The 26,768-nt window shown below is 48.7% G+C and overlaps 1 protein-coding gene across 1 annotated transcript in view; it reads left to right on the top strand.

The window, feature by feature from the left end:
* Positions 1-3,900: 3,900 nt before the first annotated feature.
* Positions 3,901-26,768, top strand: part of cblb (Cbl proto-oncogene B, E3 ubiquitin protein ligase) — a 69,027-nt gene continuing 46,159 nt past the window's right edge. The window contains exons 1-3 of the mRNA XM_036524760.1: positions 3,901-4,170; positions 4,798-4,975; positions 5,937-6,187. Coding sequence (XP_036380653.1) covers positions 4,808-4,975; positions 5,937-6,187 — 419 coding nt within the window. The 5' untranslated portion in view covers positions 3,901-4,170; positions 4,798-4,807. The remainder of the gene's footprint in view (positions 4,171-4,797; positions 4,976-5,936; positions 6,188-26,768) is intronic.

Here is a 26,768-nt window from a genome sequence, read left to right as displayed (position 1 = left end):
TACACACTCATATACACACACATACATATACACACACTGAGAGTTGCTGAGTTCTGGCAGCTGTATAGCTACAGAACAGTCCTTCACTAATACTAACCGGAGAGCCATTGTGGCCAACCAGTGAACATCCGGTCACAGGCAAACCATTGAAAGGCCAGGAAGAGGAGGAAAAACTGTTGCCCTCGGCCCAGAGAGGGCGGGACGGGGTTTGCGAAGCTACGCACCCACTGCTGCCTCTCCCCAGACGGGCTGCCGCATTCCTGCCTACAGGAGCGCAGTGCAAGTCCAGGGAGATGAGCTGAATTACAAGCCGCTCCCCTTCCTCAGTCCCCCCATTGTCTGTGTTGGCTCGGCCATTCCCCATCTCCCACACTCTGCGTTACTGACTAATCTCAGGGCGTCTGTAAGTGAGGTCTGGAGCGCTTCCTGGCTCTGCACAATAACGGCCTCAGAACTCAGCCCTCTTCTCAGACCCCTCTCCCAGACCCGTTGCAGCATTTCCTTACTGTGGGAAAAGGAACTGCTGTTTTCTACAAGTAAAAAAACTGAACAAAAATGACTGAGAGGGTTTGAAAGGGCATAAATTCTTTGTTACGTGGGTCTCAATTGTATTACTCAGCAACCTGCCAGCCCACAGTGGCTCTCCACATGCAGCAGTGATGGGCTTCATTTTTGTTTAATTCTAACTGACTGACTGACTGACTGACTACATTTTGTCTGTCTGGTTTATATAACAAAGTCCTAGATTGATGAGTAACAACCAAATGCACATCCATGTACGTCAAGATGATCAGTGCTTCACAGCAGCCACCACCCACACAACTTTAAACAGAAGGTACATTGCCTTTATAGAGACAGTAGGCAAAAAGTGGAAGGCTATTCTCTGAGAAAAAGTCCTCTCAGACTCTATCACCTGGCTCAGTGGATGCTTCTGACTGGAGGCCTGTCCAAATTCAATATTACAGCTTCAGGTGACCAACACAAAAAAAAGCTAGAGCTTGAAGATCCCTTTTACCTCCCCAGACAGCCTGTCCTGAGCTAGCGGCAAATGGATCCCCTGAATGAGGGACAACTGTGGGATAGAGGCAGGAAATGAGACTGAGGTTTGCTTCACTGAAATCTGTTTCACAAGAAGGGTAATGCGTGCATTCCTGGCCTTCACAGGTTCTGCCACGTCTATGTCAAAATTGTGCATCAGAAATTTAGTTCATCAGACCTCCTGTAGATTATTTCACTGGCCCTGTTACACGTCTCACAAACCAGATCCATTTATGATGGCTGCCACTGTTGCACAACAGAACCATTGGATCCCTACTCTGGTGGGGTAGAATTCGGCAAGTATCTAAACAGAAATTACACCAAGTTGGGTGAATGCACAGAAGGGAAAAAAAGGAGCGGGGCAGAGACAGTGGGGGCAGACTATAAGACACCACTAACTACAACTAACTACTAACTAACTGTATTTTAAAAGATCTGTGAAAGTCATCTGCTGGTGTGGAAGGCATACAATTTACCCAGCAAAGCTTCTGTGCTGGAATGCTAGATTACAAAGGCCCTCCATCCCCACCCCCTGCAGTTTTCTCCATGTGCTAATAATCAGAGTATCTTTGACAGTCTGTTGTTAGTGGAAGCTATCTAAACATTACACAGAGTAACGAAAATATGCAGAGGGTAACTGTTTAGATAACCGTCAAAACAGCAGAGATATTTGATCATTGTTACAAGGAGGCATATTCTCCTTTTTTGCTGCTTTTTACATAATTTTGAATGCAGTTGTATTATTCTGAGATGCGCGTGGATGTGTTTTGAATTGGGATGGGTGCATTGTGAGGGAAAAGAGTTCACCTCAGGTTACATAAGGCACAGACTTTGACACACTCATTATAGGCATGCTGGTTAAAGAGTTATACCTTTGTTGCCCCGTACGAACTCTAGCAGTTTTGGAGGGGAGGTGACGCCTCTGTGATTATTGCTCCCTTGCTCCTCCTGTAGATGAAAGCTCTGTCCACGAGAGGCCTGGATCTGGTTTCCCTCTGTGTGGTGCCATGTCATTTCAGCGGGACCCTGGGCCCTCTGCTTTAATAAGTGAGATCCCGTATCGGATGACCTTGCGGTCAAAGCTCCAGGCTGCCTGATTTTCATTATGAGTGTCGTGCATGTTCGAAGGCCCCCAGAAAGCGCCTTGCATCGGATTTCAGATTTCTAAACAGACTGGTCTTCGTAGCTGAACAGAGTGAGGGAAATCTGCCTGTTGAACAGCAGAAAAAAAGATTCACAGATCTGTGTTCATACTGAATGACTCATTTTTCTCCTCCGGTATACTGCGAGAATGAAGGGACAGGAAATGAAAGACGGAATAAATAAGCACACTGCTAAATGTGTCCTCTGGAAACAGTATAGCATAACAAGCCAAGGTCCAGTATCAAAGCGATGTTAACATATGGCATCATTACAAGCCTTTCTGATAGTAACTACTATAGTCTGCAGTTGGTTTTCAGCCCAAAAGACATTTCTAGCATAACAAAGAAACAGTTATTTATGCAACTCCTTGTGAGAAGAGAGTGTGAATATTAGATCTTCCATCACAAAGCATTCAGCTATGGAATGTGTTAGTTTTGACACATCACAATGAACTCCATGGGTGAGCCTAGCTTTCAGAAAGGAAAAAGCCAAGGTTTCCTTTGAAATTTCAAGATGTGAACAGGTAATAATAATAATAAAATGGTCCAACCCTGAAGAATGATCACATAAGAGAAGAGGGAACATTTCAGTTCCTTTCTTTAACTAAAAGAAGTTTGTCTTTATAAAATGAATTTTAAAGAAATCTAGGTTATACTGCCCTTATTTATTTCATTTTTTTCCTGTTGTCAAGGAAGATTATAGACTTTTCCTTGGTTGTTAACCTCCGCATTTCAGCACTAATGTGTTTTCATGGTCTAAGATAGCATTTTCTCAGCAATGAATGTGTACTTGTCCCAAGAAAGACTTGGTACAAGCTTTAATTGTTCTTGTTCCAGTTCTTTACACGTATGTGCCCCCAATCCCTCATCAAATTCGTTCACCACCCTTCAAAGCCCAACAACTGCCACAGATCCACACATAGTTGCTGTAGTTCTACTCAAACCTCCAGAATGCAGAATGACGCTGCGTTTAAAGTTGAAGGTGAGGAGTCAGCACAAGGAGGCACAACACAAGTAGATACCGCACAGCTAAATATAATCTCCCCTTCACAGCCACGTCTCATCTGCTCTGCATTCCGCACGCCAGGTGTGCCCATTCTATTCCCGATGCAACAACTGCCTTGCCCTGAGAACTAGGTGCTTCGCCCTCCCCATCTCGTAGATTAGTAGCATTCATATAGTTCGTGCTAAATTGATTCAACATAACGCAATTCGTCAGCAAAAATGTGTCAAGTAGTTTGTCATTTTTAATCATTTTACTCCCATACTTCAATAAAAAGCGCAGTTTTTAAAACCCATACCAGACGTGCTTTGAGGTACCTGTCATACACATTTTGTCAGCTGTTGTCACTGTACTTTCCACGTGGTCTGAGTAGAAGTAAACAACTCGTTCGTTTCCATAAGAGATCTAGGGAGGAAATCTGTTATTTGCATATTTTTTAAAAGTACAACCCTCAAAACAATACTTGATACGTCATTGGCCATTAATATTGCAGTCATGGTCGCTCTCACTGCCCATTCTTCATTATAATTGGCGATAAGCGGGTTATATCACGTTTGTTATCCAGCCCTCTGCGAGATTGTGTCTTTTGATAGGTTACTTGAAAGCGATTGCTTCATCCTGGCCACCCCCTCTGCTCCTCCTCCCATTTTCGCTGCTGGCGAGGTAGGGAGTGAGTGAGACGCTTGCTTTTGCTGTCGGTTGCCAAAGGCTTCAATAGCTGTCTGATTTTTAACCACGTAGCGTCAACAGTCACATACGCGAAGGAAGAAAAATAATACTTAAACATACGATGTGACTTCGGAAAAGCCACGGATTAACGCTCGGTAGCGATTGCCAGAGAAAGTGAAGCTGTAATAGTTTCCACTGTTTTTGAATTGTTTGGTCGCTTTTTTGCCTTTTTTATTTTGTTGGAGTGAGCGACAACTAAGGGATACTCTATTGCCATTCCCTGCTTCAGCTGCTAGCTAGCTACCTTGTTTTGCCGCAGTAAGTCTGGATTGTCAAAGTGTGTGCTGGCGGAAAAAAAATGCTTCATTGCAGTCTAAATCGGAGAACTTTAAGGAAAGGCTACAACTAAGGGATCGCCTGCTTTGTATCGGAGTTTAGCTAGCTAGCTAACGAGGATTAGGCTACTTATTTTCTCATGTATGGATGTTCTGTAGCTGGTTAATTTTCCTCAGGAGCTTAGAAGGACTAAACACTTTTGCAAACACCACGAGTCGCCCAGCTGCTTTTTAAATGAAACGTATTCTCTTGTATGCTTGCATTGATTTATAGACCGTTTCAGTGGTTTTGATTATCGTTTGTATCATTATATAGCTTACAATCAAAAGTGGGATCCGGAATGACAGCTCAAGCGCTGTGGGAGGAACTTCAGTTTTCTTCTAAATGTTTATCTCTTTCGTTCACTGCTTCTAGTTTTTAAACTTTATCTGACATGTTTATCTAGGGTGTACTTGTAGCCGGTATCGCATGTGTAAATGCAACCTTCTTACACCATTTAAGCATCCTGGCGATGGTTCATGGCTACACTGTCGCTCTGTTGGTGGTAGGCTACTTTACACACAATGCGAGCTACCAGTCGTTTAAAAGAGGTTGTTTATATTTTTTAAGTGTATAGAAAATGGCAACTGCACTCAGTGGACGAAACCCGGGAGGTCGCGGACCCAACCCAAGAAAAGGCCGGATTTTAGGCATCATTGACGCTATCCAGGATGCAGTCGGACCACCGAAGCAAGCCGCCGCCGACCGCCGAACGGTGGAAAAGACGTGGAAACTCATGGATAAAGTGGTATGTTTTGAATTTCGCCATCTGTTTGAGCAGTACAGTCAAAACTATTTAGTGATTCTAGACAATCTGTAAATAAATGTCATAAATGCATTCTGCGCCTCACATTTTCCAGCCGACGTTAGCTTATTATGGTCTGAGGCTAGCTGCTTCCAAAGTTCAAGCACTTTTTTTCCTCAAATGATGACGCAACTTGCTTTTCCATTACTACTGAAAATTATAGCATCAGATTTCCATGCTGTGAGGTTTTTTGGGGAAGGGGGGGGGGGGGTGAGGAGGGCATATTATTCCTCACATTCTTTAAAGTTTAGTAAATAAGAAATATTTGTGAATAGCAGCGAGCTGACTAAAAATAATTCAGCTGATTTAAAGCATCTTTCTTTCCCGTCCCGTCTTGTTCCTTGCTTGCTTCGTGTAATGGCACAGATTGTGCTTTAACGAAAAATGACAGATTCAGAGGAAAGCGGTGGCGTTGATATATTCCTCTCCCGTGCCCTTTCCTGGAAGCTTTGATCAGCAGCCTGCGTCTGGTTGTAGTCCTGGAGACTGCCGTAATTAGATGGCGATGCTAAGGCTGCAATGTCATAGCAGGGTTACTCTCCCACTGTGAAATAATACTTAAACGTTTTTTTTTTTGTTGTTGTTAAACGTTCCTGGGCTATTTGTATAGAAGTCGGCAAGTCGGCATTTGTCATGTAAACACAGTGACTTAGACTTAGTTCTACAGTATATGAGAAGAAAATGGTGTGCAAATTTGAGGAAAACAACTTCCAGCGTGATCGTCGTGTCACTGTGTGCACCACGCTAAAGGTGTTAGCTCCCTTATTTGACGAGGATTCCTTTTCAGAAGGACTACGATGTAGTGCTTACCAGCGAATGCCCGTGCGTGGCAGTGTGGGATGAGTTCGCTGCAGCTGGATCTCCGCCTGTTCGTTCACGAACCTCGTCCCCTCGCTGTTTGCAGGTGAGACTGTGTCAGAACCCGCGGCTGCAGCTGAAGAACAGCCCGCCTTACATCCTGGACATCCTGCCGGACACCTACCAGCACCTGCGGCTGATACTGTGCAAGTACGAGGAGAACCAGAGACTGACGCAGCTCAGCGAGAACGAGTACTTCAAGATCTACATCGACAGCCTGATGAAGAAGTCCAAGCGGGCGATCCGCCTCTTTAAGGAGGGCAAGGAGAGGATGTACGAGGAGCAGTCGCAGGACAGGTAGGGGTCTAGCCGCGTGTTCCGCGGTCGTGTTGCCCCGCTCCTCGCTCTTCTCGGGCAGGCGGCACTCGCGTTCCTCTCACTTGTATTATAGACCTGCGCAACCCTCGCTTGCGTAGTCAGTCGTGGGTCTGGTGGCGATGAGCAAGTATCTATGAAACTGAGAAACTGTTTTATGCCTCTTGACAGCTTTGGAAAAGCTGAGTCTTGCTGTGTGTTTTGTTCCCCAACATGATTCTTCTGTGTGATATGAGAGGTGTCATATGCTAATAGAGCTGAACAACACTAAAACCAGTCATTTAATTTTGTAAAAGCACTGACTGATTGTTGAGAATATTGATGCTCTTTGGGTGGGGGGATCTTAGGAGTGAATGGTAGCAGGTGTCTTGTGAGATGATTGTCACATGTGACCATGGCTGTCATTCTAATTCCAGAGTCGCCTTTTCATTTCAGTCAGAGATTGTTCAGCCTTGAGCGTTGTGCCGGGAGGGTGGGGGCATTTTTGTGACAGGCCTCTGACCCCTCACTGATGTCTGTGGTGTCTTTTGAGATCTCGCAGCAATCACATTTCAAACCTACATCTGACCTCGACGCCTGCCTTCCTCTATCTGATGTCAGGCTAGACCTTTACTGGAAGAAGGCAGCCGAGATTGCCTGGAGTGTTGGAGCTTCCCTATCTAACTCGGGGAGCCAGAATCCACTGCCAGTTTGGAGATGAGAATGCTCTCTCCTCTACATGTCTTTGGGTCGGCCAGAATGGGTCTGGGAGGAATGGACTCCCGGAGCCCCGGGAGAGGAAGTTCTCTTTGACCTTCTCTCTTGTTCACTACATAGGTCTCGACCTTTGGGAAGCATGAGGCCCGGGGTGCAGTGCATGGCCCTGATTAAGGTTATTGCAGCGTCCCTATTGGAGATGGGCTCTAATAAGCTTTAACAGGCTCCAGATGTGGACCCTTTTATCCGTGACTGACTTTTTAACTTCTTTTTGTCAGGAAGAAGAGTAAGAGTTCAAACCAATTAGGTTTCCTTTTGTGGGAAAGGACAGTTAGCTTTTTTCCATCCGTATGTCCTGTTGTCAAAGTCTGTTTCCTGGCTTTCTGTGGGGAATGAAGGAAGAAAGACAAGGGACATTTGCTTTGTAGTGGCTTGCATGCATGTATGGCAGATTGTGTTTGTGGAGCGCTGTAGAGGCCTTTGTGTACTGCATTCCCTTCTGACAGAGGTCTGGGATGAGGGTGTCAGGTGAAAGCGAGGTAAACGACCTCAGGATGCATCACGAGCAGCTCGTCCTGCTGTGCCGCCGTGCCCGCGAGCCGCGATGCGGCAGTCAGAGGTCCCGACTGACAGCCCGCGATGTCCGGCGTGTCACCCCCGCCGTACACCAGAGAGGCTGATCCTCCCTGTCACCTGAGGGGGCAGGCACGTCCCACTCGGGGAACGAAGTGAACTTGTCGCTCGGAGGAAGGCGAAGCATGAGGCGGTGGGTTCAGTCACAGTGCAGTGGAGCTGCCCTGAGCCTTCACGTCAAACTGGCCTCCTGCCTGCCAGACGCCCCCCCCCCTCCCCCACGCACATACACGCGCTCACGCACACTGTGAGATGCTTGAAACTGTCTCCACATGTGCTTTCTCAATCCCACCCCCCCACCCCTTCACGTGAGTATACGTGACCAATGGACACAGTCCACAGTCCACATCCCTTTAGCGTTAGCTGTGGCGAATGGCTTGTCTTCCGGGTGATGTTAAACTGTCACAGGCTGAAATGGTGGGCTGCAAATTGTAAATTAAGTCGTGGGGGTCCGGCTCATAACCACGGGCTCTCCAGATATGAACTGTGAAAGTTGTTTTGAGGAAGGTTCGTTTTATTTTATTCATGGTGCATGAGCAGATTCAAAATGATACGGGTAACCTTTGCCAAAGGCCAGAAATTCAAACTTAAGTATTATGAAGTGCTCTCTTTTGGATATTTCATTCATCTTGAAGGCTCCCCACGAAAAAAAATGGCTTGGCTTCTAGCAGCAGTTGATTTCTTTGCGGACGTTTGGTGTGCAAAGCTCGAAATTAAAAGTGACGAGCTTTCCTTCCTCGTTCATTTTTGTAGACTGAGTGTGGCATTCACAGCCACATACTGTCATGGACCCAAAAACATAAATTGTAAGTGTGTTCAGTGTAATGAGATTTTAATGGTGCTTAGAGTTCAGTCTTATTGTATGCTGCTAGTAGTCTTGCATGCCATCAGTAGTATTTATCTGGTTACTCTGAAGTCATAGATTTAAAAATACATATTTCTGGTCCTTGGACTGAAAGAATTGCATAAGGTTTTTTTTTTTTAGAACTCATACATTTCTCATTACTTCCAGATGTTTGAACAAATGTTTTTGGTTTGTAATGAATACCTACAATGTGTGTCTATGTAGAAGTATCATACATATGTGTCATCACATCTTTAGAGGCCAGGCCTAACACGTGAGTGAATGACAGTTGCCATCGGCCCGGTCATTTAATTTGTCCTTTACCTCGACATACCGTCCGAAATGACACTATACATTTAGAGAGTTGTGGGCAGGGTGCATTTTTTCCCCTCATGTTTTTACTGTTTTTGGGTAACAACACATAAGCACATTTAGGGGACTTCCAAAGACATCATGAAGCTAGCCTCAATTAATGAGGTAAGCAAATGGGGTAGTGGTGGTGTGGGGGGTGTCTTTGTTTGTGTGCTAACTGTCTCATCTCATCAGATGGATGCATTTGCACTTTCAGCTGCATACAGAGAGAGATTGAGGTTGAGACAATGGCTTCACTTTCCCATGGGTATCCTGCAAAAGTGACCGAGAGCTTTACAGACTGAAGCTCTCCGTGTGTGTATTCTGGAGGGCTGCCAGCAGTAGCTGTGATCTTAATTAATCATACCTAGGGCTAATTAAGGAAAGAGTACAGGTCCAGAGGCCAGATTTATGTAATTACACTCACTCTAAAGCCAGGATTGGATTAAAAATGGTGCAACAGAAAAATCGTTTGTGTCTCTTTTACCCCTCTTTCTAAGCTAAAAGCCTTTTATCTGCATCGCCGAAGGATAACGTGTTTGCGAAGCTAATGATGCTGTCTGAGGCACTGTAGGTTTTAAATGGGGTTCGAGTCACATTTCAGAGTGGGAGGCGAAGTCAGACTGTTCAGTAGCTTTGTGTGATAAGCGCATCGGTCAGAAGAGGTGAGAAATGAAAATAAACCATCTTTTTATGTATAAAATAAACATGCACCCGCGACGGAAAGAAGGGGGAAGTCAAATATTTGCTTTTGTTGAACCGCTGGAGAGCGTGGAGGTGACAGAGCTAGCGGGGTCCACCTCCCTACTTTCAGTAATTATTCGGTTGGTTCAGGAGGCAGGAGGAGGGTTTCTTTTTTTGAGCGCGGGCGCTCCAAATGCATTACTGGCGATTAGCACGGGCATTAACAGGGGGACATAAAGGGCGCCTCAGACAGGGAGCTGAATCGGCAGGATGGGCACACTGAATGCAGATGAGGTGCGGGCTCGTGGGAGAGAGAGCGACGGAGCGATTTGGGGTGCGCTCTGGGAAGTTGGCAGTCGGTGAACGGGGAGGGGGAGGGAGGTCTCGCTCGTGGCCCATCTTTTGAGGCCCCCGCTCTTGATGCCGGCTGTCACAGCTGCCGCGGCGGGTACCCGCCCGTTAGGGGCCACGCAGATGGCTCCGGGGCGAGAGCGGGGCAGGAGCTCCGCGCAGGTGCACGGCAGCCAACCGTCATTCATCCTCATGAAAAAAGTGCCCTTTGAGCCTTTTTTTTTTTTTTTTTTTACAGACGCATGTGTAAAATACTGGCAGAATAGAAGCGGAAAGGGATCGATCGCTTTTACTCAGTTTTTCTGCCTCCTGCCATACGCTAATGAAATATTATATTCGCTTGTGAGGGCTGTGTGATCTGCTGAATGAAGGCACAGCGGATTTAATGAGTTTCCTGCTCCCTTTTCAGCCTGCAAGTGTTTCTCCTCCTGTTATTGGTTTTCTTCTATTGAGTGTTTCTGCCTACACACGCGCGCACACACACACGCACACACACACACACACACACACACGCACGCGCATGCACACACACCTCAGTAGGTCTCCCAATAGACTTCCCTGCACACCCTTTGTGTGTTTTTTCTGTGACTTTGAGGACCTCCTCTGAGGAATAAAGGGACGGGTGTTAAGAGAGAAAGGCAGACCCGTGGGGGGGGGAGCAGGGAGGGTCTTCCCAGAGCAAACAAAAGTGGAAGCGCCGTTTAAGCTCTGTTTTGCATTCCACCTGCACGCACTGCTCTGTAACCCCCCCCCCCCCCCCAAATCAAGCCGTGTTTTTGTCTCATCTGCTCGTAACTGAAGGACACCCTGTCCGCTCGCGTTCGGTCTCCCCTCCTTTTTTTTCCCCGCGATTTTTAAACGAAAGCGGAAACAGCGGAGCGCGTTTGTTAGCGCCGGGACGCTCGCGTAAATAAAAGCGTGTAGGTGGCGGGAGCTGCTGAGGTGTGCGCTTGGAGGGTGCAGAAAGGCCCACGTTCTTGCCTCACTCGGGCAAACATGATGTAACCCATCCGCCGTTTGGGCTGGGGAAATGACTAATCACCAGGGGACGGCCTTTTTCAGTAAAAAATGGTAAATAAATCATATAAATAAGCATTATATAAGAAGTAGCGTTAGCCACCTGAGCAGATCTGTAGGAGCTGGAGCGCTGTGACAGAGGATCTGCTCGCTATTTGCAGGTGCATGCGTGGCAGCCCGTGCTCTATTTGGAGAGAGAGAGAGAGAGAGACAAAGGCCCTCAAGGAGAAGTGAAAGGTGCGAGAGTGAGGCTCGGTCAGTGGAGCGCGCGCTCTGAGGTCTCCCGGAGACGGGTGTGACCGGACGCTTGCGCAGGCTGCGGTGATAGACTCCGCTGCACCGAGGCTCGCGCGCTGACCCACGCTCAGGCAAGCGCGAGACGCAGAATCTCTCAGTGGAGGTATTTTTGGGTTGTAGCGTGCGACGGATCTGCTACGCCTTTGTTTAGAGCATGCTGCCATCTGCTCTGGGTAAACAGCGATATGTATGTGTACCTGTCCCCCCCCGCCCCTGCAAAACGCTCCTCAGTAAACCAGAAAAACGCAGTAATGGCACTGCAAACAGAAACACAAGTCTAAGATGTATTACGACTGCGGGTGTAGCGTTTAGGCCCTGCATACATTAAGCGTAGCATTTCTTCGCCCTTTGTCTCTGGGGTTTCGCACAGGAAATGACGCAGTCCTCCGTATCAGCAAGGCTTGAGTGGAGCAGGAAAAGCACATGCATGGACATTATCTGTAGGTCTGCTGGAAACGTTGACGCTATGATGGGAAAGGCGTAATCTGGGCCCGCCGCTCACGGCTGGGAGAGAGGGGCTTGGCTGTGAAGCTGTAGTTCCGGTGTTGCTCTGGTGTTTGGCCTCTGTTCTCTCACCGTGGAGAAGAGTTTGCTCTTCACCAGCTGCTTGCTTGCATCACTGCAATACGTTGCTAGGGACGGCAGGAAGCCGCTGTCGGTGTGTCCCTGTCCAGCAGAATGGAAATTTGAGAGATGCCTTCATTGCCACCTTGCTTTTCTGGACCAGGCATCAGGATTAGCTGCCTCTCGTTTGAATTATTTGCTGACAAAAACCTCGGGTGTAATTGCACCCTTTCTCGGGATGAAAGGGCCGCGCGTATCACAGGGGCGGAGGGGCAGCCTCCTCCCCGCCTCCGAGGGCCCGTGTGCCAAACGGGACTCAATCGCAGAGCCCGCTCTCCCTCCTCCGCTCCCTCTGCAGCTGCCGCGGGCCCGGCCGGTCCAACGCGCCATCTGCAGTGGCGAAATAAAGCCGCTTTACTCCGCTCTGCGCCCTGGATTCTGCTGACCGCTCAGCCTCCCTTAACCAAGCGGGCAGATGTTAGTCTTCCAGGGACCGTTGCACTCAGACTGCGACCGTAATATTTTCAGTTCACGCTGCACTGCTTGTAACATTCGAGCCGGTGTTGGCAAACAGAGGGTGAACTCTGACTTCCTTTGCGGCGGTGTTAGTCATTAGTTCTCTCAGTGGATGTTTTTATTTATCTCAAAAAAAAAAAAATTCTTGTCCAATTTGTATCACAGTGCTTTGATTAATGAGGTCTGGGTTGCGCTGAAAGAAACGCGTGCAATTAGCCGGCCGCAGTCTGCTTTTAATCACCGGGGCCCTGTGAGCTTGTACTGCAGAGCTTGCGTTTTAATTACCGCCGTACCTGCGCAAAAGCTGGGCGCAGACAGACCACTCGGCCTCTCTGGTGTCGGTTGAAGTTGCGCAGATAACAAAAGGGAAACTTCGTGAGAGGGTGCGGGGAGATGGTGTCGAGGCGGGTGTTTTCGGTGCTCGGCACGGGCGCTGGCGTTGTTTCCGGTGTGGAGGTGGTGTGGTGCATGGTCTGTTCTGTTCCAGTTCTCTTTCAGGCCGTAATCAGAACCATGTATGTTTCAGGAATCCCTGGCCTGCAGGGAGACGCAACAAGTGACGATTTATGGCCCCCCGCGGGAGGGGAGGGCAAGCTCCGCTCTGGACTTTCGGAGAAACCACCGGGTGCGCCGTTGTAAAGGGGACCAGAGAGCGGCGCTCGGATCAGACAAATTAAACTCTGAGTTAAAACGAAGGCCAGGAGCGTGCCGCGGAAATAATTCAAACTTTTGCTCTTTTGGCAGCGATTTTTTTTCCCCCCTCACCAGCGTCAGAATGCAATGGGGAGGAGAAGTGCAAGAAAAAGAAGGATGGGGGAGGGAGAAAAAAAACAGAGAGAAAGAAAGAAAGAAAGAAGGCGACATCCTGTTCATGTGTTTCCTTTTTGCATTCATCCTCTTTAATTATCACCTCACAAAGGGCCCGGCTGGAAGGGCTTTCAGATCTGCCGCTCTCCGGGGGGCTGTGACGCCCCGCGCCCCAGCTGAGAGGGCCGCAGCCCCCCAGTGTCGCTCCCATTAACCCCCCCCCCCCTTTCCCCTACCACCACCGACCCCCCCCAGCCCTTCCTTTGCCCTTTCCCCAAAGGGTGTCCGTCTGCGCTGATGTCATCGGTAGGCTGAGTGCAGGAGAGAAGTGTCTGCAGCCCTCACTCCAGACGCTGTTCATGTCACACGTGCCGGCCCAGATACATTTTTTCTTTTTAATGAATGGCTTTTTTGGTGAAGGTTTTTTTGTGTGTCTGCTGGAAGTCTTAAATGTCAGTAACATCTGGTCTCCTCTCTTAACATCTCTCTCTCTCTCTCTCTCTCTGTTTTTGCTGTGCATTCTCTCTTTCTCTTTTTCATCAGTTCTTTGTGTGGCGCTTTGGGGTTTTTTTTGTTAAATTCGTCCCCTCGCGTGGGCGGCACTCGGTTTCCGCACCCATCCGAACTTTTTGTTTTCGCAACCCGAGAGGCCCGGGTGGAGGGCCCCGTGCTCTCGTCCTGCGGCCTTGGGGGCCTTGGAGCCGGAACGCTGGAGTGGGCACGGGGGGGGGGGGCGTGCCCAGGACCCGAGGCGTGTCAGGAACGCCGGCCTGAGAAGCTCTTTGTTCTAATCTCCTTCTTGTATCGGCCGCACAGAGCTTCAGGTCCAGCCTCCGAGGCCTGCCGCCGGTGTAATTCACAGTGACAGATGTGCATTAAGAGGAGATGGCCTGACTACTTGATTTTATCCCCCCCCCCCCCCCCCCCCCCCAACTTCTGCTTGTGAGCAAACAATGAAAGTGGCAGGGGTCCACGCGTGGGGGTTTTAGGGGGTGTCCCATCGGTGTGAGGGTGAGGGGTGTTGTCTCTTTGTGGCCGAGGTCCTCTGGGAGTCTGAGCGATCTGCTTGATTAATTGTGATGTGAGCGGCTCCATCCGCCTGTGTTTGTCCCCCCCCCCGCCACCACCCTCAACCCCCCACCGGTCTGGCCATCTGAGCCTGGCCTTCTTCCACTGCCTTTGAAAAATAAATGAACTCAGACAGGCTGTGAACAAACAGCTCAAAGCCAGATGCATTTAAGGTCCTTAATGCTGAGTCGTTGCCACACGGTAAGACTCATATGGAAAAACAATGTTGTAGGGTCCTGTGACAGGGTGGGGGGAGAAATTAAGATGAGTGTTCCCGTTCACCGCCTGCACAGCTGTGCCGTCTGAGAGTGAAGCTTTGCATATTAATGACTCAATATTTCTAAGCCCTTCCCGGCACCTCTGGCCCATGATTGCAAACATTGTTTTTTTGTCTTTTTTTTTTTTGCTGGTTTTATTTATTCTTTCTCATGTAGTTGGACTCTCTCAGCGCATACGCAATATGTTTATGGTGCAAATTTCAAACATCTTGTTGTTTTATGCCTTTATGCAGCACTCAGAGGCAGCCCACGTGCTTTTCACCCTTTGAGAACTGTAAAGCTTACGAACCCTGTGGTTTTAATACTCGTGAAGCTTCTGTTTGTGTTCGTCCCCGCGCGATGCTTGTTGCAAGATCCGCATTCAGGAGCCGGCCGCGGCCATCATCGCGGTGCGAAAACTGGGCCTCAGGCTGCCCGGGATAGCTGGCCCGCGTGGGAAGCCCGTCCAAAGAGCGCGACGAGGGTGTCGCTCTGAGCGACAGGCTGTCAGACCCAGACAGACGTCAGTCTCTGCGACGGCGTGCGCATATGGAGGCTGCGCTGCCCTCAGGCCAGACTTCCTCAGTCTCTCCTGAGCTATCTGGAACGCGCAGCTTGCTTAATTGTGCGCTGACCCCGAAGTTCGGCTCTCCAGCTAGGAGCTGTGGGCCTCTGTACACTGAGAATGTGCATTAAAGATAGAAGCTGGCTAATTTCATTTGCTCATTAACCGCTTTATTCTTTTAAGGTTTGGGGGTGGTTGGAGGTTGGGGGTGCGGTGGATGGAGACTTCCTGCAGTTTTCCTGTAATAAGTTTGGCCTTAATTAGAGTAATTAATCTCCTGAACTTTCCACTGAGCTTTTTTTTTTTTTTTTAATTAAAACCTGACGCGTGGGCTTGGGAGTTGTCTCCCAGTGCTTTTGATCCGGGCTCAAAGTGTTTGGCACGAGACGGCAGGCTGGGGGGGGGGCGGGGCACAGGCCCGTCACTCACTTTGACGAGCGGCGAGCGTAGATCTTCCAGCGTCCGGCCTCCCTACCGGCACCGTATCGATCTGCAGGGGCTTCTCGGAAGTGGGAGACTCCGGCAGACGGGGTGGCGAGCATCGTTCTCCCCCACCCCCGCACCCCCTGCGGCAGCGGCCGATGCGTTTAACAGAGCAGTGGCAAGACTTGTGCAGGTGTCTGCGGACTTCCTCGGCCTGTGCTTTCCCTCCCCATTTTTTTTTTTGCCCAGCTTTCAAGGGTTTTTGTCAGCTGGCCGCACACCAGCTGCGCGTTTCGATGATGCCGCCGAAATGTCGCGGAACATCTCAACCTCGTGCGATAGTGCCATGTCAGTGCACTGACCTCCCCCTCTCCTTCTCTCTCTCTCTCTCTTTCTCTTTCTCTCTCTGAAGCGGGGTGTAGACCGCCTCTCCGCTTGCCAGAGCTGAGAGCCTCTGAGAGGATTTCAGCCGCCACCGCACCCTAAATGTGTTTTATTGCTTGCCTGACGGCTGTGCCCTGGGCAGCTTCATAACGCGATTGCTCCACAATCAGCTGGATTTAGATTGCAGCCTTTTTGCCAGGAAGCAGAATGCGGTAGAAAAAACCCTCAACAACAACAACAGCAGCAACAAAAGGAACCTGTCGTTGTGACTGGCTGGGTGTTGTAGTTTACGTTCAGTGTGAGGAGTAAAGGGGGCCAATGTGCTCCTGGCTCGTCAAACGTGCCATGTTAATACGTTCTCAAACTCGGGTAAAAATGAAAAATTCCATGTTCGGCTCTGTTAATGATTCCACTTTTCCTGGCTTGTGGAAGTTTGATAGTGATGCTCTGTGTTTTACTGAAGGGAAAAGAAAAGCTTGCAAAGCCCAGATTCGTTAAAAAGGTCATTGTGGTGCGGGTCCTCCCCCGCCCGCCCTCCCGCCCTGTGCTTTCCTGCGATACAGTGCTCTGTCGGCAGGGCGATTGTGACATTTCCTGGCATTTTCCCTTGCCCATTAGAAACACAGGACCGCCGAACGCCAGAGCTTCGAGAGCCGACTGCCGGGCCAGCCGCGGGCCTCGGCCTTTGATCACCGAGCGGGCGAAAACGCGGCAAACAGCTAAATGCGCACGCTGTGTGGACGCACCAAAACAAGTCCGCCAAGCAATCAGTTTGACTAACCGCCATCTGATTTCCCTGTGACCAAAGTGTGGAAGGGGGTCACATTTCCTGTGCGAACGTGACATTTACTGTGGAGGGTTTATCAGCTCGAGAATCGCAGCAATCATAGAGCTGTGTTTTTTTCCCCATCTGTATTTGTGCGAACACACTGTACTGTAGCTGCACTCAGACTGACGGCTGCACTCTTTCCAGTCCAATTGATCTGGGAAGGAATTAATTATTCATCCGGCATGAATGGGCTTTTCACCTTGTGAAATGTGCGGCATGGCGAAAAACGCTCTTTGTCCACAGAGAAGGAAGAACGGAGTTATCAGGAAGTGCCCTCATTCCCAGGGGGAATTTCGGGCTTGGGGGATTTTTTTTTTTTTTTTGCGAACGTGCTTCCGCCCTCACCTGCCTTTTGAACGCGCCTCTAATGAGTTTACTCTCATGCGTTTCCTCGCCAAATCCCGAGATCTGACAGTGGATTACCCGCAATAACTTGCAGTGAAGCGACAGGCTGGGTAAACATTAGTCAAGTGAGACGGTGACGCAGAAGCCAGAGAGACTAAGTGCTGCTCAGCGGGGGGGGGGCGGGGGGGGGTGGCAGCTTTCAGCATTCGTTCTGCCTGAATATGCAGAAACCTTTTAAACCAATTGAAAAAAGAGATTTTAAAAAACCAATAATTTCAAAAAGTGATTAAGTTCTCATTCCCGCCTCTGTGCAGTGTGACTGTCTCAACTGTGGATCCTTGTATAAGTGCACATTTTTTGCATGAGGGGTATTTTTCTTCTTAAAAGAGTAATTCTCTGTGTATATGTCGTAAGCCTGTGAAGATTTTGACAGTTGCTCTAAAGCCAGTCGTTGCCATTAAATGGTTTGCGGATTGATCTGACCTGTAGTTAACTCCCGTGGCAGGCAGTCGTTTGCACCCAGCGTTTGTGCCAGCGGCCCGGCTCCTCCCTGTGTGTGCTGCAATGGAGCAGCCTGGCCCTGCTTTCACACAGCCAGCCCGTGCGTCCCGAGATCTTATCCTGAGCGGACAAACAAGCCGGTGACAGGAAGCGGCCTGGTCGCGCTGTCCACCGCCGCTGCCCCGCTGCTCCCCCGCTAATGGGATCGGCCCCTCTGTTGGGGTACACGTCTGTGTGGCTTCCTGAAGCCGGGGCGGGGGGCTGGGGTCGAGGGTGGAGGGGAGCGGGGGGTTGGGGTTGGGTTCTGGGGCCTGTGCAGGAATAAAAGCCCCTGCCTGGAGCGATCGCCGGCCTCCTACCTCTGCTGGCCTCAGTCCAGCTTTGGCCAGCATCCTGCCCCACCCCCTCCACCCCCCCTCCCCCCCACCCCCTGAGAGGGACTCATCTCCTGCCTCCTCCGGGACACCAGCACAGATGCGTTTGCAGAAGGCTGGTCACTCGCTGACCAATGGCAGGGGCTCAGGGGTGTGTCCAGAGGCTTGGAGGTGTGGGAGCATGAAAAGTGGCAGCTGGTCTCAGTCGGCACAGGGGACGAGGGACTCTCCCGTTCAACGTAATGAAGATAGTCTTTTAATAGACAGGGCACCGGTGCGATTCGACAGGAAGCCACACGTATTAACGAAGGGTGACCTGAAGGCAACAGTAAACCATTCCTTAAAGGATATCCCCCCCTAGCAGGATATCCTCATGATGGCTGCTGCACTAACAAAAAGTTGCAGTAGCTTTTATTAAAGATGGTGTCCCTTGTCCTTATATAGGTATAATTCAGACACACCTTTTGTCTTTCTCTACACAGAGTTGAACAATAATGGCTACAGATATCGTCCTCTCATAACTAATTTCTTATGAACTAGCCATGAAAGATCTTCTCATTTAAGCCTTGTTTATAATGTGACTTAACGTTAAATCTCAGTTGATGTCAGGTCTCAGGTTTTTAGTATTTTCAGCTATTTGAAAATGACTACCTTAAATAAAGTGCTTCTGAAGTGACTTGGGAAGACTGCAGCGATAGTGCTTGGGTATTTATGTTGTCTCTGTGAAGCTTTCCACTCAATGAAATTTGGTAACCGCTAGACTAAAATAGCAGTGAAATGATTGCGCTTTGTTGGAAAAGAGACAGGAACTAGGATTAGAGTCCCTCCTGTCAAATTCAGTCTGCGCCGTTTCTAAATCCCGCACACGGCATTGTGGGGAATGAGATGGACAGGTGGCATCTGCCTTTCAGAAGCGACAGTAACAACAAGCGCCCTGCCATTTCACAGGACACGGCGCCCCACCTCAGACAGGATGTGGGCTTTGAGGAGCCGCCCGAATCGAGCTCCATCCCCGCACACCCTTCTCAAGAATCGGCTTCCAAGAACTTTCACAGAACTGTTATGCGTCTCACTGGCTTCACACATGCAGGAGCAGCAGTATCACACAGCAGTTTCAATCCTGCATTGCTGAACGATCCGGGTTCTGGACAATTTCGGGCCTTGGGGGTCCGGCAGGCCATATCGGGAAGGGGCAAAGCAATCCCCTGCAGCAGGGTAACGGGGATGTGGCCCCAGATGTTTTTTGCAGAGCTCAGGGTGTCTAAGCTTGCAGGCACAGGGGAGGGGGGGGGGGGTACGGGGAGGGGGTGGTGGGTGGAGGGCATTCTTACTCATCCTCTCACTGAGTAAGTCCCTTTTCGGAGAAATGACACACGGGCGAGGAATGAAGGGGTGTCCCTCATGTGCGCGGAGGGGGGAAGGGGTTTGACGGAAAAACAAAGCGGTGCTCCGCGGTGATGAACCCGGGGATCACCCCAGCAACCCCGAGCCGATGACGTCAGGGGCTCCTCCTCCCCCTCCTCCTCCGCTCGCTCTTGTTTTCTATCTGTCTGTAGACGAGGTTTCTTTCTTTCTCAGAAACGCTGGAAATGTAGGTAGAGTGAAAATTTATTTTCCCCTTTACACACACAAGCCTCGCGGGCCGAGAGCCAAACTTTTCAGACTGCTCTCTGGAATGGACCCGACGATATGTTTAGTGAAATGGGCTGTGGAAGGATAAACACTCTCCTGCTAACCAGCAGTTAGCGAACATATTATCCCGCCCTATGCTATGCCAGCACAGTAACAGCAAGTAATCGGTTGTTAGTAGTTGTGGTGCAAAATGTATTTGTCCGAAGGGATGGCCTGAAAAATGATGATCATTCCTTGTTTTTAAAGAACACCACAACTCAAGCAGTTGTTCCATGTTGTGAAAGTGGTGAATGAAATGTATTTTTGCCGATTGGAAGCTCTTTGCTTGATTTGAGCCCAGGTGGGCTGTTGCTGTCCCACGTGACCTGCTGGACGCATGGCACTGCAGACATGGTGACGAGTGACTTACAAGCAGCTCCTGCAGGTTGGTGCACATTCTGCGATATCACACCAGATGGTAACGAAATCTGAGGCACTAAACGCGCAATTTTCGAGAAGGGGGGGAAAGGGAGCCAGACTGGTGCTCTGTGGTGTAACTGTGCTGAGGTGGTGCTGGTGGGACATAGACGTGCATGTGCATGTGCGTGCGTGTGTGTGTGTGTGTGTGTGCGCTCATTCGTAGGGCTTTGTTTGGAAACCCTGACTCGCCTGCTTTTCTGACGCTGTCATTTTCAAAACACGTCAAGCTTTTTCAGCTCCCGGTTCTCCCCCCGCCCCCTCCTACCTTTTCGAGGCTTTTACCTTTTTCGACATAAAAATCTGGAAAAAAAAAAAAAAGGCAAAGAAATTCTGTGATTTCCCAGAAGTGGTGTGTTGTACTCCTGTGTGCCCCCATTACAATGCACTGTATTTACTATATATGGTCATTAATAAACCATATAAATAATATATATGCGGTGGAAGTGTGAGGTTTTCAGAGAGCGATCAGAGCCTCTGGAGCCAAACGCTGCGACAGAGGGCCGAGTCCTGGCTGCTTCAAGCTGGGTAAGAGCGGCCCGACATACAGAGGACTGTGAAAATGATATCCAGTTAATTTCCTGTACTGCTTCCCCTCTCTGTGGGAGGCTGAGTGGTGGCCTGCTCTCTCTGAGCGAGGGGGAAAGGCCCGACCGGCTCTGCTCATTACTGCCCCGTTCCTCTGTACTGTCCCTGCTGTTCGAGGCAACGAAGCTTAATGACAGAAAGGCGCCACGGGCAGAAGTTGCCCCCCTAAGCACTGGTCTAGGACCAGTTTTGCTGTTCAGCTCTTAATGGCTAAGATTTGAAATGTGGTTAGGGAATCTGAGTCCAGATCTGCACTGATGGGCAAACTTCTGCCTGGAGCACCAAAGGCCCCATTGGTGCATACTGTGTCCTTCTTGCGATGATCAAAAAAGGTTGTTTCTGGCCGCGTTCCAGCATCTGGACGCCATAAGCTGATCACGATCTTGGAGGGCGTGTTCAGTTCCTCTTTTCTCTTCTCCTCTTTCTCTGTTTTTTTCTCAGCGGAGAACGCTTGTGTGACTTCAGAGAGGAAGCTGTGTGCTAGCGCAGCGCTGAGCCGTGGCAGCAGCCGCGCAGTGCTAAAACCGCGGTGCGTCTGAAGTGGACAGTTTCGCAGGAGGCAGCGGCGTCAGGGCCCAGTGTTTGAACGCGTTAAAAGAGCTCATTTTTTCGGTGAACGGTGAACTCGAACACATCCGTTTGCAACTAAAGAACGTGAATGTCAGCTCGTCCAGGTTTGCGCGAGATTCAGAATCCTTGGGTGTGTTAACGTTACTGCTTGATGAATAAACACGGTCGGCGTTATTCCATACGTTAGACGTTTTTATTAGTGCAACTCATCAGATAGATTGCTCACAACCAACTGCCCATATCCCACGTAAAAATCACTGCCCATGTAGACGTAAGAAATGAACTGGCGCTGTGAACTTGTTCAAAATTGAAAATTGTGTACTATGAACGTGAACTTGTTCATTTTAATCTGTGTGAACTTAACTTGGAGCTAGCTCTTGTGAAGTGTGAACTTGCACAACACTGTCAGGGCCCCCCCCGCGGTCATGCATCCAGAGCGTGATGCCGTCTCTGCAGCAGGACTCTACTGCTGCATTACTGTAAGCTTACTCAGGCACTCCAACAAAATGGTTTGCAGCGACCGCGTGAAACGTGTTACAGTTCCCCCCACGCGTTGTGCTTATTGACAGCTGAAATTGTTGCGTTGCCATTTGCGGTGTCCTCCGCAACCCTGCTGTTGATACATGTCTTTCTCCTTTCCCTGTGATGGTCCAGCTCGGTATGCTTTCAGTGCTGGTGCCTGCCGATGTCCGCCCGTTTAGGGTGGGAACTGGTTCGACTCGCCTGGGCAGGCCGACCCCCGGGCCCGGGCTGGAATTGTGTGAGCCGTGCCGTTCGGCTATCACAGCTAACATGAATGGAAGATCACAGACCAGCCTTCTGAGTGGTTTCTGGGGTAGGAGTAGGAGTATGAGGAAGAAATTTTCTGGTGTCGATTTCTAACGTGCAAATACATTTCACATTCTGCTGAAGGCAGAATCATACCGGCCCGTGTATGGGAGACACACTTTAGCTCCTCGGTGCCTCGGTGCGATCCCGTCAGGGTTTGTCATGGAGAGCTCCTCCACCTCGACACCGTCACGACCAACACCCCACACCCTGTCGTCTAGGAGAGGGAGAGAGAGACCGAGACCGAGACAGACATACTGACATTTCGAAAGGGGGGATGGAGACAGAGAGAGAGATGGAAATAACTGCTGTGGTTTGGTTGCTCATAGCCACAACGGCCTTGTTGGTACACTCAGTGCCATTAGTCTTGTGTCTCGCTTTAATGGCTTCTGACTTCTGAAATGTCATTCTCTTGTTCATGTTACTTTTTACGCCTCTGTTTGGCAGGCGAGGCTTTGAGGTTATGTCAGCATATCTTGTGGCTGCCGTGTTTGTCATCCTGAAGGCTACTGTGGATTCCAGCATTCTTATCTTGATTGTGTGCGTCTGCTGAATGCCCTGGAAAGAAACACACAAGAAATAGGTTGTAACCCCCTCCATCTCAAAATGAGAGTTCCAGTCTGTCCTTCCAGTCTATCCTGTTTATAGGGGGGCGACAGTGGCTCAGAAGATAGAGCAGTCGACTAGGGATTGGAAGGTCTCTGGTTCGAATCTGGCTCATCCTGGCAGAGTGTCGAAGTGTCCTTGAGCAAGACACTGAACCCCCAACAGCTCCCAGTGGCCAGTTGGTAAGCCTGTATAGCAGCCTCTGCCACTGGTAGGTAGATGTGAGGCATATAACTGTAAAGTGCTTTGAGTACTCAAATGAGTAGAAAAGCGCTATATAAATGCAGTCCATTTACCATTTACCATTTATTCGTAGAATTAGCGAATGACTGTTTAATAAGCCTTTCAGTGGACTTGCACTGTGGCGCTTAACTGTCTCAGCTGCAAATGTAGCCCTCCCCTCACCAGCCTTTCACTAAAAAGCTTGAACGTGTTTCTCCGGTGCGACTGCTCCTGTGGCTCCGGCTCCGACAGCCCTGACAGTCACACGCGTGCCGTTAGTGGAGGATGTGGGACGCTAATGGCCTCAGGTTTGGTCTGAGGCGATGACTCGCAGCAATCAGCATTCCCATTTTTGGAAGGTGCTGTCTGTTTGCCTGACAAACCCCCACAGCTATATGTGGACCGAGGGTGGGTGGGTCTGTGGGTCTGGGTGTGTGTGTGTTTGTGTTTGGGGGGGGGGGGGGGGGGGGCTTGGTGCAGGTTTTTACTCCCCTCCACAAGGACCTCTCATGAGAACTCCCAGATGCTGAGAAATAAAATGAAGAGCTTACCCCAGTCAGCATGGGTTCAAGTCATCCTGAAAAAATCCACCAGCCAAATAAATGGATACATAAATGGATGAATGTATAAATTGATAAATGATTGCAAAGATGCAGAAAAATCTGTTTGGGCTTTTGCCACCAGCACATCATGGATTTTGAGGCTTTGTCTAACAGCATTATTCCAGCATTCAAAGCAGGAAATGCTAATGAATTAAGAAGTGTCACATGGCTTTTCAAATGAATCATGCTGCTTTGGCACGCATGTGTGTGCGTGTGTGTGCGTGTGTGCGCGTGTGTGTGTGTTGCCCCTTAAGGTATGGAAACGAACATCACAGCCCTGAAATGACACTGCTCTGCTCAAGAGACAGCTCTCTTACTTGGTTTGATTGAGTTCTGGGGAAAGACAGAAGCACCCCTGAATGTGTGCATGTGTGTATGCATACACACACATACACCACCCACACCACCCACACACTAACACTGCGTGGATGCAAAACGCATTGCACAGGCACCCGTTTTTACAGACACGCACATGTGTCCACAAACACACACACACACGCGCACACACGCGCACACACGCGCACACACGCTCAACATGTACACACTGCACATACATGCATGCCTAAATAAACACATGATAGCTTGTTGAGTGTCCCTCTGGTCTCTGCAGCATAAAGTGCTGATTAGTAGTGCTACTTACACAGGAGCCTAATGTGTGAGTGGCACCAGATAAATGTCACACTCTGTCAGATCCCTGGAGCTCCCATGAAATATCTCACGGGCCGAGCCGAAGGACCGCTTCCAGCGGGTCACATGGCCGTCACTCAGGTGACGAGTTACAGGACCCAGTCTCTCACACTCTGCAGACGGAGCACCCGCCGTTAATGGTGCCCACAAACAGGAGGGCTGACCAGTGCCTCAGCCCAGTACATCAGAAGTGACCCTGTGAGTGTTTGTGCGTGTGGGGTGTCAGTAAGCGGCAGGAGACAGGCGGGGCCTCCCCGGAAGGGTAGGTGCTCTTGGCCCAGGTGGCACCTGGATCCAGTTCAAAGACAGGGGATGGGTGCAGGTGCCAGTGTGTTAGCCCAGCGCATAAAGCGGCTACGCGTACCCGGCGCCGCCGGCTCTGTGTTCACACCGTACGCCTGTCTGTTACTCACCACAGCCACCCGCCAGGCGGGGGAACTTTGCCTCAATGCGTGGGAAATAGGAGATAAAATGTAAAGACCAAATTTTAGGTTAGAAAGTGCAACAGAAAGGCAGCAATGTAGCATGATGGTAAAATGACTTTAAAGTGACTTTTGAGTGGAAATTAGCACGTTTGAATCCTGTACGCGACCCTGCTGTTGTGCCTTTAAGAGAGATACTTCCTTCAGTAAACAATGGTATTAATCGAGTGTGTATCTATGTGTGTGTATATACACACAAATGCTTGAAATTTGTTTCTTAGACATCAACTTCACTATTTATATTTATCTATATATCAGTTTCTTTCCAAAAAAAATATTAAAAAAAAAATATTTTTGGTTACTTTGTTGAATCTAACATATTAGATTGTTTTGATTTATTTAACATGTTTTTTGGTCACTGCATAATGCCATTTGTGTTATTTCATAGTTTTAATGTCTTTACTTTTGTGTCCAAACATTTGACTGGTACTGTATACGTGTGTGTGTGTGTATAACGTGTGTGTACATATATATATATATATATATATATATATATATATATATATATATGTATAGTACTAATTTATTCACTTGCCGAAAGTAGTCTTGTGTTTGTGAAATCAAATAAAATAAATAACGTAAAATAAAAATTCTCTTAACTGCCAAAAATAGACGGTGCAGTTTTGTGAACCAACAAAAACGGACTGACTTGTTTTGCATAACCATATCAAATCGGAGGGGAGCCCAGAAGAGGGTATTCCTAATGAAATCATATCCACAAAGATCAGAAAGGAACAAGGTCTCACCTTGTAGGTATGTGTGTGTGAGTGTGTGTGTGTGTGTGTGTGTGTGTGTGTGTGTGTGTGTGTGTTTGTGTGTGTGAAGGGGGGTGGGGGATAAATCGAATACGATGAACAGTATGAAACAAAAACCGCGCTTCCCCATGTATTATTCATGCGTGCGAGTTTTGAGCCTGATTAAAATGTGATTGTGACATTCCTGCAGCGCTTTATGAGAAAGCACAAGAGTACACACGTGTCGCTCCAGAGAGGGTTCAACTGCGGTTTGAGTCATGTTTTAATCAGGACTCTCCCGCTGGAAATTGGGCTTGTTAGAGCAGTGAAAATGATGGAGGAAAGGCCTGTTTCCCACCCCAAGCAGAGAGAGAGTGGCGGATCCGTTGACAGCCACAGCCACAGCCACAGCTACAGCTGCGTCTGCTTTCATTTTAAGGCTCTGTCTTACACAGTGCCTCTCAGTACTGACAGGACAGGATGCCAAATCTACTGACTGCCCTCACAGTGAAGCCTCCCTCACCTTGACCGGTCGATCGTGGTCACAATAATACACTCTTGCAGAAAGGATACAGACACTTAAGATTTACAACAGTATGAGAGTGGGTTTAGTTCTCTACTTCTGTCTCTTGTTTACAGAAATAGCTTATGTGAAGTTTTTTCATTTCATTTTCTTTGTGTCGTTATTTATTTTCATTACAAATTTAAGTTGCTGGAGCAATTTATAATCGAGAAGAAACGTATACTTTAAAAAAAGTAATGATTTATAGTTACAAAATTGTTTAACATTTCAGTGATGGTTAATTAATGTTCAAATTTACCTCAGTGATAGCCAGTCATATCTTGGGTGTAATCATTAACTATCACTAAAATGCTGTTCATGAAAGTTAGTAAACACAATATCTTTGGAAGTATTTCACAACAGTAAAAACACATTGAATTTCCATGTATTTTCTTTGTGGAAAATCTGTGTATCTGTGTAAATGCATTTAAAGAATTATGATGGTTTGCATACCACCCCCGGAGTAGTGCAGAGGATGTGATTCTTACAATGTTAAATGACCCAGAATGTATTAATTCCAAAGTGAAACACAGGCTCGTACTTTGGATTAACAACTTGCTGCTGAACTAACAGCTTTGGCTCCTCTTTGAGTGTCGTGAACATGCGATCGTTGTGTTGCATGTTGTTTTTAAATGATTAGTATGCTGCACCGTGTTCGTTTCTGACAACCTGACCTCTCCTTTACGTGACTAACATCACACCCTGTGCGTGAGATCTGCCGAGCTGTTCGTTAGCGATTCTTCTTTTTTTGTGCGGATGACTCAGTGATCTCGGACTGCCGGCCTAAGCCTGTCCTCCCGTGTAACCTGCACGTGTTGCTTTGTGTCAGAGTCATCTGCGGAGAGGGAGAAGTGAAGAACTAATTCCGGAACAGAAACGTGGACTGGTCTGTCCCATCTACCCGGCTTGTCTCCAAATCCCTAGAACGCTAGAGCCCCATCCACTTTTAATGGCGGGATTTAGTCGCTGCATGTTGTATGAGCGCATCATTTTTCAGTTGTGTTTGTTTCATAGAGGATGCCGAACTGCTGTATGCTGCAGGGCTTTTTCACCAAGTGTGCAATCTTTAGAGAGGAAGTCAAAAATTG

Source organism: Megalops cyprinoides, chromosome 3, assembly GCF_013368585.1.
Source record: "Megalops cyprinoides isolate fMegCyp1 chromosome 3, fMegCyp1.pri, whole genome shotgun sequence".
In the NCBI taxonomy this organism is placed as follows: Eukaryota; Metazoa; Chordata; class Actinopteri; order Elopiformes; family Megalopidae; genus Megalops; species Megalops cyprinoides.
This window is presented reverse-complemented; position numbering and strand designations above follow the sequence as displayed.